At 50.7% G+C, this 17,910-nt stretch overlaps 1 protein-coding gene across 3 annotated transcripts in view; it reads right to left on the minus strand.

The window, feature by feature from the left end:
• LOC142559728 (uncharacterized) overlaps window positions 1–17,910 on the minus strand; it is a 370,616-nt gene that overhangs the window by 123,497 nt on the left and 229,209 nt on the right. For all 3 annotated transcript variants that reach the window (XM_075671318.1, XM_075671316.1, XM_075671317.1), the window contains exon 10: window positions 10,484–10,638. In XM_075671318.1, the coding sequence (XP_075527433.1) occupies window positions 10,484–10,638 (155 nt within the window). The remainder of the gene's footprint in view (window positions 1–10,483; window positions 10,639–17,910) is intronic.

Genomic DNA, 17,910 nt, shown 5'->3' on the forward strand with positions numbered 1-17,910 from the left:
TGGCCGACTAGGCAGGGCCAACCATTTCGACCAGCAGGAGCAGAAGCCCATCACCATGCCAGGGCGACACCATGTCACCACCCTGGTTGTGCGGCATTATCACGAACAGGTCAAACATCAAGGACGCCACTTCACTGAGGGAGCAGTCAGGTCAGCTGGGTTCTCGATCGTCGGAGCTAAGCGTAGCATCGCCTCATATACACACAGTTGTGTTACATGTCGCAAGCTCAGAGGAAGGCAGCTACAGCAGATGATGACCAGACCTGCCCGCAGAAAAACTAAGCACCGAGCCACCTTTCACTTATGTCGGACTAGATGTATTTGGCCCGTGGCAAGTCACGTCTCGTCGCACCAGAGGCGGTGAGGCCAACAGTAAACGTTGGGCCGTGCTCTTCACTTGCATGAGTATCCGCGCTGTTCATATTGAAGTAATCGAGAGCATGGATACCTCAAGCTTTATTAATGCGCTCCGCAGATTCTTTGCCATAAGGGGCCCGGCAAAGCAACTGAGGTGTGACTGCGGGACAAATTTTGTTGGAGCGTGCACAGAACTAAAAGTGAGCACCTGTGGCACAGACCACGAGAAGCTGAGAACATTCCTGTCAGACCATGGATGCACCTGGGTGTTCAATTCCCCTCATGCTTCTCACATGGGAGGAGTGTGGGAAAGGATGATAGGAGTCGCAGCGAATTTTGGACTACATGCTTCTTGATAATACATCTCGTCGCCCTACTCGCGAAGTCTTGGTAACCCTCTTGGCAGAAGTCTCAGGGATCATAAATTCGCGACCCCTCGTGCCTGTCTCAACGGACCCCGAGTGCTGGGAAGTGCTAACTCCGGCAACGCTTCTGACCCAGAAGGTCGGCGGCAACACAGTGCCACCAGTCTTTAATGACAAAGATATATATCGGCGACAGTGGCGGCAGGTTCAGTGGCTGGCCGACGCCTTTTGGTGCCGCTGGTGACGCGAGTTCCTTACCACCCTGCAGAGCCGTCGTAAGTGGCAGGGCCCAACGCGAAGTCTCAAGCCAGGTGACCTCGTCTTCCTGAGAGATAGCCAAGTTCACCGCAACGAGTGGACCATGGGACTCATTGTGAACGTTACCGCCAGTGCGGACGGCAAGGAGCGAAAGGTGGAAGTCAAGACGGCAACACGGGGAGTGATCAAGACGTTTTTCCGTCCTGTGACTCAGACAGTCCTGCTTATTCCGTGTGAGGACTGAAAACGTCATATAGTGGTTATATGTATAACCAGACGGGGAGTGTGCTGTCCCGTGTCCACTTCAAGTTTCCCGCCCAGGCACCGCCTTCGTCTGCGAACATTGGACTCCTCTCCCCTCCCTTTTTTCTTCCTTCTCCCCGTGCGCCCTCACTCTCGCTTGCTCCCACCCGGAGTGCCATGCATACGCGACCCGCGTCTCTTTCGTTCTTTCGCGCTGCACGACTGTGGCAGCACCGCGTTTTTACGAGATTATAAATGCACAGGACAAAGTTTTCATTTTCCTGGTATTTGCGACTCGTTAACTATCTGAGGAGTGGCCGCAGCCCCAACGCGTGCCACGGAATCAGAACAGCACCAGTGGCCTCCTTGAAGCCCTTGGGTTCAGCGGGAGCAGTGGAGAAGTAAACATGTCCGCAATAGGCATTAGTAAGAGGCGATTGGAGGATTGGTGGACGAAAAGTAGGGAAACGACAAAAAACGGAGACGTACAAAAGCACAGTAATCAATAGGGAATCAGACAATTTGGGTGTGGAGATTCATAGTGTTTATTTCTTATTTTTTATTGTTTAACTTAGGTAGGACATTAGGCAGTATAATATCAATAGCTTGGTGGCGCAACCAACCGCCCCGTTCCAAAGGGGACGCTCATAACATCCATCCATCCATCCATCCATCCATTCATCCAATGGCGCATTGCCCCTTGCCACGCTTGTTATGCTTTACCGCGTAACACTGCTATTTTGAGGCGAAGCTGACTTTCGGGAACTGGCATTATGCAACGCACCGCGCTTTCGAAGCCAATCGCGAGGACCACAGAGGTGGAGTCGGTGCCATTGCTGACAGCGGCGAATACTTTCAATGAAAAACACGGCGCCGAACGGCAAGAAGCTTAATAGCGAACGTCGAAGCAGCTGGGCCTAGCGTTTGCCGCGGTGGTGGCTACGGCTGCCAGCGGATCTGCGTGCGAGAGCGCCGTTTCGAGGGGGCGAGGTAATCAAAACGGCGGCAGTGGTGGCTTTGCTTAATGCCGTTTCGGACCTGCGGTCACGGCAAAAAGTACGGCAAATCGGGCGGCGAAGGGTTCTTGCCTCCGAAATTTCAGACGTTCCTATGCATCGACTCTATGGGGCACCTGGTGGTGCTGCGAAGCCATGCGAATGATCGGGCGTCCGGAACGTCGGTCATTGACTATATGTACACTGGCAACTCCTGCATCAGACGACGCGGCGTCAAAGACGATGCGTTACGATCCCTTTCTGTTGCTGGAGCAAGCATTACTGCGACTTTCGTTCCCTTTAATAAAATTACAGGTAATTTTCTTTGACAGAAGCACAAATTCCCTGAATTTCCCCTGAGTATTTCCAGACTATTCAAAATCCCTGAGAATTCCCGGTTTTCCCGGTAGGTAGACACCCTGCAGTACAAATAACATGTGGCAGTGAGTATTCAAGTGGCTAGACAATCAATCAATCAAGCTTACTTTCCTTTGACAGTGGGGAAGCCGGGGGGGGGGGGGGGGGGGGATGAGGTATTCTGTAAGAGTCCACCTAGTCGACTGTCCATTTTGGCCGCTGCTGATTGGGTGCAGCTGTACGAGAGAGGAGGAGACGAACGGCCCTAGCCAATCAGCAGCGGCCGAAATGGACAGTCCACTAGGTGGACTCTTACAGAATACCCCTTCTAAAATAAAAGCCGCAGTTGCTTGACAAAAGGTCCCGACCAACTTTTACGTGATCGCACACGGCAGTGTAGGAAACAACAAAAGCAAGAACATTTATTTTTGCATATATCAGCGTACTCAAAATACAGAGGAAATATACGCTATGCATGTTACACCTAATCCACGAAAATTACAATGAAACCCAAAAATATAGAACTGCTAAGATAACCGTGGCAAATTCAGCAAAAAAAAAGCCTTTAGTAGTGTCCTCACATGCACAACCTCACAATGCACAACATGCATAACCGCGTAACATACAGCAGCAGCAGCAGCAGCAGCAAAAAAAAAAAAAAAAGTGAAATACCATTTTCACTGCGGTGCGAGCATTACAAAAGTAATTTCGTCTATTCAAACTCCACAGCACACTTACTCGGTTAGTCTCCCTTGTACCCAAATAAAACGGCTGCACGAATGATCGATTAACTTTTCTGTGAAAAGACTAACTGTTCAAGCATGGTTGACATATACTTCCAATGGGCAATCAAATTATTTTCATTGTCCATTAACTGAAACGCGAACACTACTGCGTCTTGGATGCAATTGTGTGGGAGTATAGTTCCCTTGTTGAAATGAACTACCGTCAATTGCACCTGGATGTCGAAATGCAATTGCCAGCTTAGTTCGCCGGCTGCATTTTCAGATGCTGAAAACTGCAGATTTGAAGACGCAGCAGGACAACCCACAGCTGTTAAGAAGAAGCTTTAGTGCGGGCCCACCACCAATACCACCTGTTCATCATCATCATCATCATCATCATCATCATCATCATCATCATCATCATCTTTTATGTCCACTGTAGGACGAAGGCCTTTCCCTGCGATCTCCAATTACCCCTGTTCTGCGCCAACCGATTCCAACTAGCGCCTGCGAATTTCTTAATTTCATCACCAGACCTAGTCTTCTGCCGTCCTCGACTGCGCTTCCCTTCTCCTGGCACCCATTTTGTAACCCTAATGGTCCACCAGTTATCTAACCTACGCATTATATGACCTGCCCAGCTTCACTTCTCTTAATGTCAGTTAGAATACCGGCTATCCCCATTTGCTCTCTGATCCACATCGCTCTCTTCCCGTCTCTAACGTTACGCTTAACTTTCTTCGTTCCATCGCTCTTTCCGCGGTCCTTGTTTTCGAGCTTCTTTGTCAGTCTCCAAGTTTCTGCCCCACATGTCACCTCCAGTAGAATGCATTCATTGTGCACCTTTCTTTTTAAATTAATGGTAAGCTTCCAGTCAGGATCTGACAATGTCTAGCGAATGCGTTCCAGCCCACTTTAATTGTTCTGTAAGTTTCCTTCTCATGATCAGGGTCCCCTGTGAGTAATTGACCGAGGTAAACGTACTCCTTCACAAACTCTAGAGGCTGACTGGCGATCCTGATTCCTTGCCTGGATATTTATCATTGTCTTTGCCTTCTGCATACTGATCAACCCCACTGTTACACTCTCTGTTACTGCTGGTAATTCCACTGAATCAAATGCCTTCTCGTAATCCATGAAAGCCCTATAGAGAGGCTGATCGTACTCTACGGATTTCTCGACTACATGATTGATGACATGGATGTGATCCATTGTACAGTATCCCTTCCTGAAGCCGGCCTGTTCTCTTGGTTGACTAAGTCAAGTGTTGCCCTTATTCTATTCGCGCTTTCTAGATAGGCTAGCGCCGTCGCGAGGATTATTTCGCAAGCCGGGAGGGGGTGATGGATTTCCCGCCCACACGGTTTCTGCAGCTTTGTTGGGGTTTAGGTACTCTTCGATATGCGAAGAGCAACCACGTGTACAGTGTGCCACAATGCACAAATCGCGCGATATTGGGAAATGTCAGCCTGCACCACTTTCCAAAAGAGAAAAGAGAGAAAGCTCCGCATCGGGAAGCAAGCGAGCGAAGAAACGGTCGCACGTAGCGAGCATTTCAACAAAGACAACTTCTTTTGGGGACATTTTCGGGAGCGTAATTGACTGTTGCGCTGATCTCAAAGATTCGTTTCATTTTTGTGGCGAGCTGATTGTGAAACTTTGCCTTAAAGACGAGCTGAAGCCTTTACAAAAGCGGCTGGAGAGAAACGCCGTGCCTTCGCAAAGGATCCCGCTGCGTTCCCACGAAGCAAGAGTGAGGGCTAGGGTTGGCCGAAGAAAGCCCTCCACAGATTCCCAAAGTCAATTTAAGTACGCAAGTGTCACCGTTTATTAAATTTTCTGCCTGTACTCGCGCTGTTTCGGCAAATACTCTGCGACGGTGCCTGACGCTGCGTCGCGAGCATTGCAGACTAGAGAACGTATTCCGCAACTGTTCTTAGTCGTTCTGTATGGGAATGAAGCAGGCGGTCAATGCACAAGGCATTCGGTGCTTGTTTTTTGGCAGTAAAAAAGTATGTACCGATCGGAGGTCCTGGGCGCGCGCTTCTGATTTTGTATTTGTTTTGTTTGGTCTTAAAGCATATCTTCTATAACAAAAAAATAAAGAAAATAAATTATAGGGTTTTACGTGCCAAAACCACTTTCTGATTATGAGGCCCGCCGTAGTGAAGGACTCCGGAAATTTAGACCACCTGGGGTTCTTTAACGTGCACCTAAATCTAAGTACACGGGTGCTTTCGCATTTCGCCCCCATCTAAATGCGGCCGCGGTGGCCGGGATTCGACCCCGCGGCCTCGTGCTTAGCAGCCCAACACCATAGCCACTAAGCAACCACGGCGGGTTCCTATATAACAATGTTGCAGAAAACAAGGGCGAGGACTACTTACACGAAGCGGTCGTTGATGAAGACTGCGCGTGCGAGCTTCCCTACAGCACGCAAAAGTGCTAATCGCGCTGGAAACACCTCATCGTCTCGCGCATATATTGTAAATCAGCACTACTGAAATGTCTCCGTGTTATCTCGCATTTTTAACAAGCATTTCGCAACCAAGCCGGTGCATGGAGCCATGTATCTCGTCGTGAATGCACACAACGTTTATTTTATGCAGCGGCATTGGGGGTACTGCGCTTTGTTTACATCTGAGCGCGACCGATTAACTGCTTGGTGTCAATTCTCGTACATCGAGTATAGATTACAAAAAGTAAGGAGAAACAGTGACCTTTACGGCGCCGGTTACATTGCAGACTTGGAACTGTTACAGTATGCAACGGGCCCCTCACGGCACTTGTCTGCAGGCAGAGTGACTCGACCTGGACAGCCGCGCTCGTCGTCTCTCGTATTCCACACCATATCATATGGCCATAGTTAAACGTAGCCTCTCCTACTACAATACATCTCTCCGTTTCCTTAGCAAGGTCAATGATCGCGCTTAGAGATACCAGAGGCCCGTAGGCCGCCTGCTTCTGGAGATGCGCACGCTTTCGTATCGCCTCAATCACCTCTATCTCCGCCATATTGAAACGTTCTCCGCGCCACCTACAGACAAGCGGAAGCACGTCGCATGGGCTCAGCAAATTTTGGAAGTTTTCGACAGGACAATTTTATTAGGCCACCAAATTTTTTGGCAACATCAATGCAGCTGATCGTCAGGACCACGAGGATACCACTTTCGAGCCGGTAGGCCTATTTTTGGACTTTTTCTCGGACTTCGAACATCTCCGACGTGGCCGGGGAGCTAAGACTCACGTTAGGCTTAGCCACACCCGACACCCGGGCGGGCACCAAGTAGGTCGGAGCGCCAAGGCATCGACCGAAATGGATTCCCGGGGCGCTGCCAACCCTGTGACAAGCAATTTTATGACCGGGCCAGCCCAAAACCCTGCAGAATTACGAGATATCGAGGAGGCGCCCGCCACCATGCACTCGAGCATGGAGGAAGCGGGCACCGGAGCCGCAGAAGAGCACCTCATGCAGCAGGACGCCACGGGCGAGGCGAGCCGGCAGCAAGACGAGGAAAAAAAAAAAGCTGGCAAATCTACCATTCCAGGCGCCAGAAAAAGAATCTCAAGCGCGCTACACAGAGCGACGTCATTTTGAAGACGAGAGGACCCCAAGCCACGGAGAACAATAGCAAGATGGCGCCGGCAGCCACAGCTGGCAACGGCATCACGCAAGACGGCAGGCACGACGGGAGTGCCGCCGCAGCAACAACAACAAAAGGTGGGTGCGCCGCGGCAGCCGAGGCAGAGGCTGCCACCGCTACCGACGGACGACGCGAAGATCATCATCCGGCCCAGGGCGGGGGCTGAAAATCAAGGACATGAAACGATATCAAGCAACGCAAGCCATCATAGAGGCCTGCGGGATGAAATTCAAGGAAGAAGACTTTCTGGTCAGGCTCCGACCAGAGTCGAACATCGTCATCGCAAGCGCTTCCAAGGAAGAAGTTGCGGACGTCATCAGGAAGATCAAGTACCTCCCATACAGCGGCATCAATTACGAAGCAAACGCTTACGTGGCCATGCCTGGGGACGTAAAGCGGGCGGTAATCCACGGGCTACCGATAGGACTACCATCTGAAATACTGGAATCCAAGCTGCGACTACGCACTCAAGGGGTGCAGATCCTGGCGGCAAGGATACTGGGAAAGTCGGAGACGGCGCTAATCACTTTCAACGGCCCCATCATTCCGAAGTGGGTCATCTTCAGCGCAGTAGAATACAAGACTTACCCCTACAGACCAACCAGACAGTTTTGCTACGTATGCGGCACGCAAGGGCACCGCTCGGACGTCTGCCCAACGCCGGGAGCGAGAACCTGCAGGCAGTGCGGAGCAAACAACCCAGTTGAAGGACATCAGTGCCAACCAAAGTGCCTGGTATGTGGAGGCGAACACGCCGCCGGTACCAGGGACTGCCGGATGCGCCTCGAGAACATCGACGAGCTGCGAGGACGAGCCCCGCAGAAAAGCCGAGGGCGGAGCCGTAGGCGCCGTCCCAGGTGGCTGAGCTCGGAAGGAGAGCAGAGCCGCTCGCGCAGCCGGGGCCGCAGCCAAACGCGGAGCCGGGACCGGAGCCAGTCCATGGACAGCTCCTTCCCACCACTGGGGCCACCACCCGCGGCCAAAGGGCAGTATAAACAGCAGCCAAAACCACAACAACAACAAAAGAAGGGCGGAGCTAAGGTAAGCTGGGGGGCAGGCCCTCCCGAATCACTGTTTCCGCACTCGGATAATAACAATAACGACAACGAACTTAAACAACTAAGGGAAGAAAATAAGGCTCTAAGGCGAGAACTAGAGCAGAGTAGGAAGAAAACAGAACAACTAGAGGAGAGAATCAAAGAACTAATCAGGGAAGTGCGAGAGCACAGGGTGGGTAGCCTGCCGCGACAGCAGACTCCACCTCCAGCTATGGAGCAACAGCCACAGCAGCCGGAAAAGGGAACAGTGGAAATGCAAATGCAATCCTTTATGCAAAAAATGCAGGAGCGAATGAATTTAATGCAACAAATGATCGCAACGCAAGATCAAAGTTTTCGCAACTACATAAAAAAATCAATATACGCAAAAGAAAACAAATGAGGCTAAAGATAGACTATCACAACAAAAGATCCGGCACCGAAAACCAAAGTATAACAACCAACGATAAACCAACATGGCTAGACACAACACATTAGATATATGGCAGTGGAACTGCAGAGGCTACCGCAAAAAGCAAGGTCCGCTGCAGCAATTCATAAATTCACAGTTAAGAGGAAGCTTTAGCTCGGGCCCAACTCCGACGCGGCCTATTCAAATACATGTAAAACGCAAAAACGTTTTTATGAGATAACCCCTGAACCGATTTTGATAAAATTTGTTGCATTTGAAAGAGAAACTTAAATTCTAGTGACTGTTGGAAGCGGAATTTTGATTTAGGGCTTGAATTTTCTTAAAACGATTTTCAAATATTTGACCGTTTGAAAAAAATAGAAGCACGATGTTTACAAATTCATAGCTCTGCATCAAGAACTGATATCGCGGTTCTGTAAACGGCATCCATTAGAACATTCAAAGCGGACAAATTCAATATGTCATTTTACATCTTACGCGAATTTGTTACGTTGGTTACAACGGTTTTGCAAAAGTTGCATTTCCATATGACTAAATTTTTTATATTCATGTGTAACATATCAAATTTGTCCGCTTTAGATGTACTATTAGATGCAATTCACAGAATTGTATTATCAATTTTAGTGGTTAAGTTACAGAGTTGTAAACTTGATAGTTTCGTTTTTTGAAAATTTTCGATTTTTGCCAATTTTTAATAAAAAATTGACGACCTAACTCAAAAATTCGAAACCAACAGTCACTAGATTTTCAGTTTTTCTTTTAAATGCAACAAACCTCGTCAAATTTGGTGCAGTGGTTGCCGAGAAAAACGAGTTCTCCTTTTACATGTATTTAGATAGGAGCACTCAAGCTAAAGCTTCCTCTTAAGTCCTCCTGACATAATCGCGCTGCAGGAGACAAACACCGTGCCGACACTCAAGGGATACACGTGCCAAGAAAAAGATCGCACGGCCACCTTAATTAGTAAAAAACTAGTCGCCATAGCACACGATGAAATTCCGGACATGCGGATAGAACACATCGTGAGAGAGATAATTCTAAAGAAAAAGGGAAAAGAAAGAAGCACTTTTACCATAAACTTCTGCAGTCCACCGCGACGAAATGACGGGGATTTTCAGAAAGTTTTCGTAGGAACCAGCAAGCTGGCGAAATCCAACACCCTGCTTATAATGGGCGACTTTGTTTCTCCTCTTTCACGCTGCCTCCTCGACCGTGGCGCCGCCTACACTGATCGAGCGTAGCAACGGCGCCAACATGCACTCCTCGCCACTCCGTAGACGCTTCTCGAGCAAAATGGCGCTGATGCACGGCGCGAGGACCCACGTGATGCTATTATGCCAATAGCGACGCGGCGTCGGCCTCGGCCAGAGCGCGCGAGGAGGAGGCGGCATTCTTCAAAGCGTGGCAGTATTTTACGAAGTTTAAGGGGCTTTAATGTCGCTACCTTGAAAATTATAGAGGGACTTTAGCGCTGCCTAAAGCCGCGCTGTACAGTCTTCCCGTGTGTGCTCCCGCGCGGAGGCGCTGTCGTGGCAGCTGCTCGCATTCCCGCAAACGAAGGCAACGCGTAGACTCCAAAATGTGATCTGGCTGCAAAGTTCGAGCAAGAACAGCACAACGGTAAGCGCAAAATCTTTTTTTGAACACTTTAGGCGAACTATGCACGGCCCTGTAGAAGGCACACACACACACAAAAAAAAGAAAGAAACTGCGGGGTTCTGATAAAACTTCCTACGAAGGAGCTTAAATAATGACAATGAGAAATACACATGGAGGAGAATAAAGATTTGCAGAGCTGCAGCGTCGCACAGTTGCATTAGGCGCGTTGATTAGACCAGATTACCTAAGCAACTGCTTTCGAGAGAACAAAATCCAGAGTTTGCTGCGGGAAAATGGGACAGATTCGCTGGTCTCGCATTACGAGTCTGCAGCAAAACCGCACGAAAGAACTTTTCAATGCAAAGGGTTTATCGCTTCTTTGCAGTAGGTCTCGCCTGGTTTTTTCGCCGAAGCGTGGCTGGATTCGAGTGCAGACACGGAAACGAGCGACGGGCAACAGCCTCGCTTACGCTGTAGCCCGGCGGAGCGTAGATGGTCGCGGCACCTCGGAACCCGTTGGGCGTGCGCTGTCCAAGTGCGAAGCCTGGCGTCTGCAGGTAGCCGCTGGCCTCGCCGCGGATCAGCAGGTTGGCTCCGTCCCGAAGCGTCGCCCCATGGGCCGCAGCTGCGGGGTTTCAAGCAAGCACGCGTCCAGCAATTGCGCAGACACCGCGTGCAAAGCGCGACGATAGCCCAGTTCGGGCGCCCGGCCAAGGTCGCGCGACACATCAAGGACACACGCACCAAAAGAGCGGTTTACCATTTCGGCTGGCTGGCCAGCCTTCGTCGGAGTGCATATAGGACTGGCGCTATTCAAGCGCTCAGCTTCATGCAGTACACGCAGATGCACTGTGCATTGCTAACGTAACAAAACTGGAAAACGCGACAAACAGTGTGAGATTTACATACAAAGCGTTGGCATCGCGTTGACAACATATCGCGTCACTGGCCAGTGAGATGCACAAGACATGAAATATACAGGAAACATTGGACACTTTGCCAAGAGCATTGCAAGGAGAGATATATAATTAATAGGGTCGGCAAGTGATAAACAAAAGAAAGGAACATCACGTTGTACTAAGCTGGCTAGTTTACCCGTGCTTTCGTTTAAGCATCAGAAACCACCAGAAAAAGAAAATGTTCACCAACGATTACGATACTCTCTAATGCGAAATTTGAGCGCAGCTATATACGTTTTTTTTTTATTTCGCGGTATATTGGCTAGAATGGACAATCTGTCCCGTGCGGCACGTTGCAAACGGATCGATGTGTGGTGCGACTGCCTCGCTAATCGGGAGATCGCGTGAGGCGGCGCGTGGGTGACGCGTGGGCGCGATTCACAGCAGCCGCCACAGACAGACCTCCGCTCATGCAGCGCTTTGTTTCCATACCGACAACGCGCACTACTCTGTCGCCATCGCCGTAGCAGAGCTGTCTTGGGCGGCACTACACTTTTTTTCACACGCTTTCGCCACACCCTCCTCCGCTTTCCTCCTTGCTCTCTCTTGCTTTCATCTTTCGTTCTGTTCGCTCGGTTACGAGGCGCAACGCCGACGCTCGTCGCAAGAAAGGCGCTAAGGAGCTGCGCTCTAAAAAGAAAAATAATATATATGTTGTAAAGCTGATGCAATTTCTAAAAACAACTGTTGATTGTGCCGACTTTCGGTTGGAGACTGACCTTTCTGAATAGACAAAACGAAATATACATTTCATTTTCTCCCCAACCTTCGCGAAATGCGAAGGTTGTGGGTTCGGTTCCCACTTGTGGCAAGTTGTTTTGTCGTCCAGTTTATTTTCCATTAATTTATCATTTCTTTATTTCACTTATTGAGCACAAGTAATTTCCCCTATATTGTCATTGGGGTCAGTGCTTGCTGGCTTCTTACGATATGACTATATATATATATATATGTATATATATATATATATATATATATATATATATATATATATATATATATATATATATATATATATATATATATATATATATTGCAACGGGGATGAGAGTAGCCGAAAGGGATAGGAACTTATATTTACAAAATATATACAGAGAGAGATGGCTGCAGGCTAGATGGCAGAACAACACGAGCGCTACTCTGTCTTCGCTGTCTTTCTGGCGCATTCTTCCACGCTCGGAAGGTGCTTCAATGCGCGGGAATAGCGCGTAACACAGAACCCCGCCGGCGAGAGCGCCGTCTCGGCGCAGTAGACACACGGTACGATTTGGCGTCCGATCGCACGTGCGACGCTGATTGCTCCGGCATGCGGCAATTCGGGCTACACGGTACGTGCATCCGAACGAGCGAGCGGCGCGTAAGCTACACCCAGATCCAGCGCCCCAGCTTGTGCTCTCAGAAGACTTCAAATCCGCGTCGAGAAACGCAATATAAACAACTCTGCACAGCACGGCTTCGCTTTACCCGAGCACTGTTAGTAAAATTATGCCCCTGCGAGTGGCAAAACGCTTCACCACGGCGCGTTGTCCAATGACGGCACCGCTGACAGAAAGCGATGTGGCCGGGCAGGTAGGCCCACCTAGGCGGACGCCCCGGTATTACTGATCTCGGGGCCGTGCGGATGTTGGGAGAGATGGAGTCGGGAGACGCAGGCGAGCACAGCAGACACATTTTAATTTACCTAAATTCGAGATGGAAAAGTAAAAACTCAATTGGCAAAAAATAAAACTCCACATTTGCATAGCCAAAACAATGTCCTTATTCTCGCCTACGCGAGTCCTTAGCGCGTTTCGCGCAAAAGTCCAGCAACCCTGGCCTATGGTTGCACGCTAACAAAAAGGAACGCTCTTACAAAGTTCGGTTGTCGCACGTCTCTCCAAGTCCGATGTGCGTCAGCTCTTGGTCCCAGTCGGTGCTCCTGCCGACTTCGCAAGCTTTGTTGCCTTGGTATCGACCAGCCAGCTCCTCCGTCTCGGATGTCGGTGTCCCGAACTATGCCGGTGACGTTGCACTCCGGCCTCCCTGGTTAGCCCTACTGCCGGGCTCCGCCGCACCTTCTCTGATTGCCGACGAGACGCCCCGGGGACTATCGTCCGTGCTGGTCTGCCTAAGAAGGGGGATCTAATTCCTGGAGTGCCCGGCACCGCCGTGAGAGGCTGCAGCAGGTCCAACGAGCCTCGCTCGAACGTCGCCGAGGTCGACGGCCACACCCTGGATAGCCAGCGTCACGGACTTGGCCGAACCTCCACGACTCCCGTCGCCAGTACGATGCTGACGCTCCTACCTTCTCGGCCCAGAGCCACGTCGATAATCCCAGCTCAGCGCCGCTTCTCTCCCGATCACACCTCGGGTCACGCGCCTCGAGGGCTCGTGCCGTTCGGACGGATCCGAGCACATCGTCCCCTCTTCTTTTTGTGCCACATCTCTCTCACATATGACACGCGGTCGACGGCGCTTGCGATCCAGCCCCCACCTCGTCGAAGAGCACTTATTTTGCCAAAACAGTTAACACTGTACACTCATGTCGCCCGTAATGAAATATAATTCGCTTACGCAACGCAGTCGTTGTGAAAGGCAAACGTGCAAGCGAAGCGAGCAGCTCACTCAGACGGTCGGTGTGTGCTGTCTGCCTGCGAAATGCCCTCGCATCGCGGCTCCCGATCTCGCCAGTAGCTTAGTACAGAATAAGCACACGTTCGAGATAATTTTACTCAACTGGTCACTATTTCGTGCCGGAAACAAACTGCAGCCGGCAAGGAAAAAAAGAAAAGACGGCGAGAAACCGGCCCGCCTCTGTGGAGGGAACGTCTGAGAACGTCATATGGCAGCCGCGCTCACTTTAGCTGCGGCTAATTGACGGTGCGGTTGTCGGATGTGTCGGACGATGAAAATCTGCCCGGTTTGTCGTACGCCGGACGTCCGATCCGGCGCTTCGGCACGGCAAAACAACTCGATTCCGGCTGCCGTTCCGGCGCGCCGGACGCCGGATCGGACACCGAATCGGACTGTGTGCCTCGCGCTTTAAAAGGAGCAGTAGGATCGTGTACGGCAACATAAGGCTATAAGCCGGAAGACGTGAACAATATCAGTGGCGGAAGCGGCAGATGATCGACTGTCCAATGTAGCGATCTCGTACGTGACATCACTGATCTGGCGTCACTGACGTCACTGAAGGCCCGGAGTAGCGGGAAAGAAGCTTAGACGACAAGCCAACGTGGCGGCAAGGCGTCCAGAGGAGTACCCAAGAGCCCGGAGAGTAATTGACGACTCTGTGATGGCGATCGTAGCGGGCCTTCTGGGAGGCATAAAGACGATGCCTTGTAATCAGGCGAGCCGTTGCAGCCCGAGAAGCTGCATCGCGGGCGCAGTCTGTAACGGGGTGCACAGGTGATGGTAAAAGAGTATCGAATGACAATGTGGGATGGCGGCCAAACAAGAGATAAAAGGGGGGAAAGCCAGCGGTGTCATGGAGTGACGAGTTGTTGTCACACAAGGCAAGGTGCTGTCCCAATCACGGTGGTCTGAGGAAGCGTACATGGAGAGCATTGTGGTCAGCGTGCGGTTGAGGCGCCCGGTAAGCCCAAACTAGTACGCTCAGTGAACGAAAAATTACACTCTGAAGAGGAAAGAAGGCGACTGGCATAGGCGAAGACGCAGTCTCGCCCTTGTTGCTGCTGGGCGAGAACAGCGCCGATGCCATGTCCACTGGCGTCGGTGCGAAGTTCAGTGGGAATGACGGGTCAAAATGGGCCAAGATTGGTGGTGACGTAAGTAGAGTTGTGAGCATGTGAAACGCATCAGCCTGTTCAGGACCCCAAGAAAAAGACGTTTCCTTCTTCAAAAGTTGTGTGAGTGCACGGGCAGCGTCGGCGAAGTTCTTGACAAAGCGTCGAAAATGGGAGCACAAGTCGACAAAGCTCCGTACGTCTTTAGTGGAACGTGGCACAGGGAAGTCTTTGACAACGCGATTTTTTTCTGGGTCAGGTTGCACGCCTTCAGCACTCACAAGGTGGCCAAGCGCATTGATTTTGCGGTGGCCAAAACGGCATTTGGCAGAGTTGATCTGCTTGCCGGAAAACTTGAAGAACTGCCAACAAGCGGCTAAGGTTGTTTTCAAATGTCGGTGAGAAGACGATGACATCGTCAAGGTAACAGAGGCATGTTGACCATTTGTATCCACGAAGGAGGGAGTCTGTCATCATTTCAAATGTGGATGAGGCATTACACAGTCCAAAGGGCATCACCTTAAACTGGTAAAGTTCATCGGGCGTAACAAATGTGGTCTTTTCACGGGCTTCATCATTGACGGATATCTACCAGTATCCTGATCTCAGGTCGATTGAAGAGAAGTAGGCAAAGCCGTGTAGACAGTCGAAAGCGTCATTGATTCGCGGCAGAGGGTAGACGTCCTTCCGCGTTACTTTGTTTAAGTGGCGGTAGTCTACGCAGAAGCGCCAGCTGCCACCTTTCTTCTTGACTAGGACGACCGGCGATGCCCGTGGACGTGTACGAAGGTTCAATGACGTCCTTGTCGACTCCACGCCGTATCCCTTCTCGCTCGGCATAGGACACACGATAAGGACTGATTGGGATGGCGTCCCCAGTATTGATCTTATGAGTGACCACAGATGTCTGTCCCAAAGGACGGTCATTAAAGTTAAAGATGTAGTGGTAAGACTTCAATATGCGCCGCATATCGGCAGTCCGAGCAGGAAGGAGGTCAGACGCTATCATCTTGTCAATATCACCGTCGATGAGATTGTGCGAGGAAGAGGAAGGGGCAGAGGACAAAGAAGCGCCGGTGACGAATGCAGAAACGGCACACTCATCGATAGATGATATGTGGGCTAGAGTCACGCCGCCTGGGATAAGTCGCGTGCACCAGCTAACGTTCAATACGGGTGGAGACGTTCGATTATACGTAACTCTAGTAAGGGTGTGAGGAAGAGCGACGTTTTTGGCGAATAAGGCGTCAACAATCGGGGTCAAGATGTAATCGCCATAGGGAATGGGAGAAAAAGACCGCAAGTTCACATATATATAACGGCTTGAGGAGGTGGACGAACGTAGTCCACTGAGCACAATCGCAGTTGGCGTGCAATAGGAGCGTCGCGGTAGCACGGTAGGTCTAGCTGAAGCAAGCCGGTTCGGCAGTCAATAAGGGCAGAATGTGCAGACAGAAAATCCATAGCGAGGAAGAGTTCATGGGAGCATTTCTCGAGCACGGCAAGTAGTCCACTTGTGGATCGGTCAGCAACACTTATTCGAGCGGAGCACATCCCTTGCACGGGAAACGTTCCGCCATCGGCGACGCGAATGAACGGTACTGTGGTTGGTGTTAGGACCTTCTTGAGGCGTCTACGAAGCTCCGAATTCATCGCTGATATCTGAGCGCCAGTATCCACTAGAGCAACAACATTTGCGTCATCCAGTTTAACGTCTATCAGGTTCCTTCCGTTCTGCAGTGTGGTCAGAGGATTTGGCAGGCAAGTCGTCGATGCAGCATCACCTCTGGGAGCTGCATCGTTTAGTTTTCCCGAGGGAGTCGTTCAATCGGCGACGTAGGGCGGTGGAATTGGGGCGAGCGAGATGATTGGCGAGGAGACAACGGCGAACGGGACTGGTGACTACGTGGGGATGGTGAATGACGATACGGCATGGAGAGAGCGTCGTCGCCGGTGGTTCGAGGAGGCTCGCGGTAGGGCTGAAATCGGACATGATCCATGTGGGCGCGGCGGTTGTATCCATAGGGCGCGTGATACCAATACCACCGGCTGTCACAATGGCGGGCCACGTGTCCAATACGACGGCAGTTGAAACAAATGGGACGGTCATCAGCAGTCCTCCACTCTGCTGGATTGCGAGTACTGAACGGCGGCCTTTGACCTTGGGCGTGTGAAAGGACGGCGGTCGATCGGCTGGTAAAGAACTGCGGCGCACACAAGAGTCCAGGCCAGCATTGGAGAGCTCCTGATGAACGACAGCTTGGACTAGTGGCACCATCTGGGAGCTATGGTCACAGGTACGGCCGCACGTAGAGGCAGGAGACACAGCGCCAAGTTCACGTCGGATGATGTTCACGTGTTCTACGGTGAGCAGAATTCTTGACTTCTAATGCCGTAGGGTTTCTTGGGTTCAGAATCATCATTTTAAGAGCTCCTTCGTCAAATGAAGGCACGATGTTTCTTTTTAGACCTTTTTACGTGTCATCGGGGGCAGAGATCTAGGCTGACGCCTCAAAGGCGCCCAATTTATTATGCATCTCAAGTACTAAAGCGCCAAACAGACGACGCAAGAAGAGACACGGACGAGCGCTAACAACTGATGTTTTATTGTCAGAAGCACACAATATATATGCAAATCTGGCAGCGCAACTCACACAATGTCGAAAATTACATGGTACTCAGGCAAAAGGCGATAAAACGATTGTAAAAGATGACGATCACGACAATGACACGTGGTGTATAGGGCCAAAGGACGATAAATGATAATGGTTACGCGATACACCTCATTAAAAACTAAATGATTAAGATTTTTCACCAAGCGCAGGCGGCGCAGCAACGTGCTCAGTTCTAACTAAGGGCTTCTAAAAAGGACATTTCACTATTTTATTATGTATCTTGCGGATTTTTGCATATGCCCTCGCGTTTTGATCGTGAGGGGTGAGATAACCAAAATGTTCTGCATCTTGTTTGGGCACACAGTTCTCGGCAGTCTGCTGTTCCGTCAAAGCCGCCGCCATGGCCAGGGCTTGGGCGAGGTGTATGATATCGGTTTTGGAAACGTCGAGGCTTCCCTTGGGGAGCACGATGATCTTGATTTGGCCATTGGGTAATTTCGGTAGCCTCGAGGCTGCCGTTACCGGCTTCATGAAACTTTTGGCCGGCGAGTTGGCCGTGCGGCTGCCAGCCGGCATATTCTTGGTGACACGTTGCTCG

This window comes from Dermacentor variabilis, chromosome 10, assembly GCF_050947875.1.
Source record: "Dermacentor variabilis isolate Ectoservices chromosome 10, ASM5094787v1, whole genome shotgun sequence".
Taxonomy (NCBI): Eukaryota; Metazoa; Arthropoda; class Arachnida; order Ixodida; family Ixodidae; genus Dermacentor; species Dermacentor variabilis.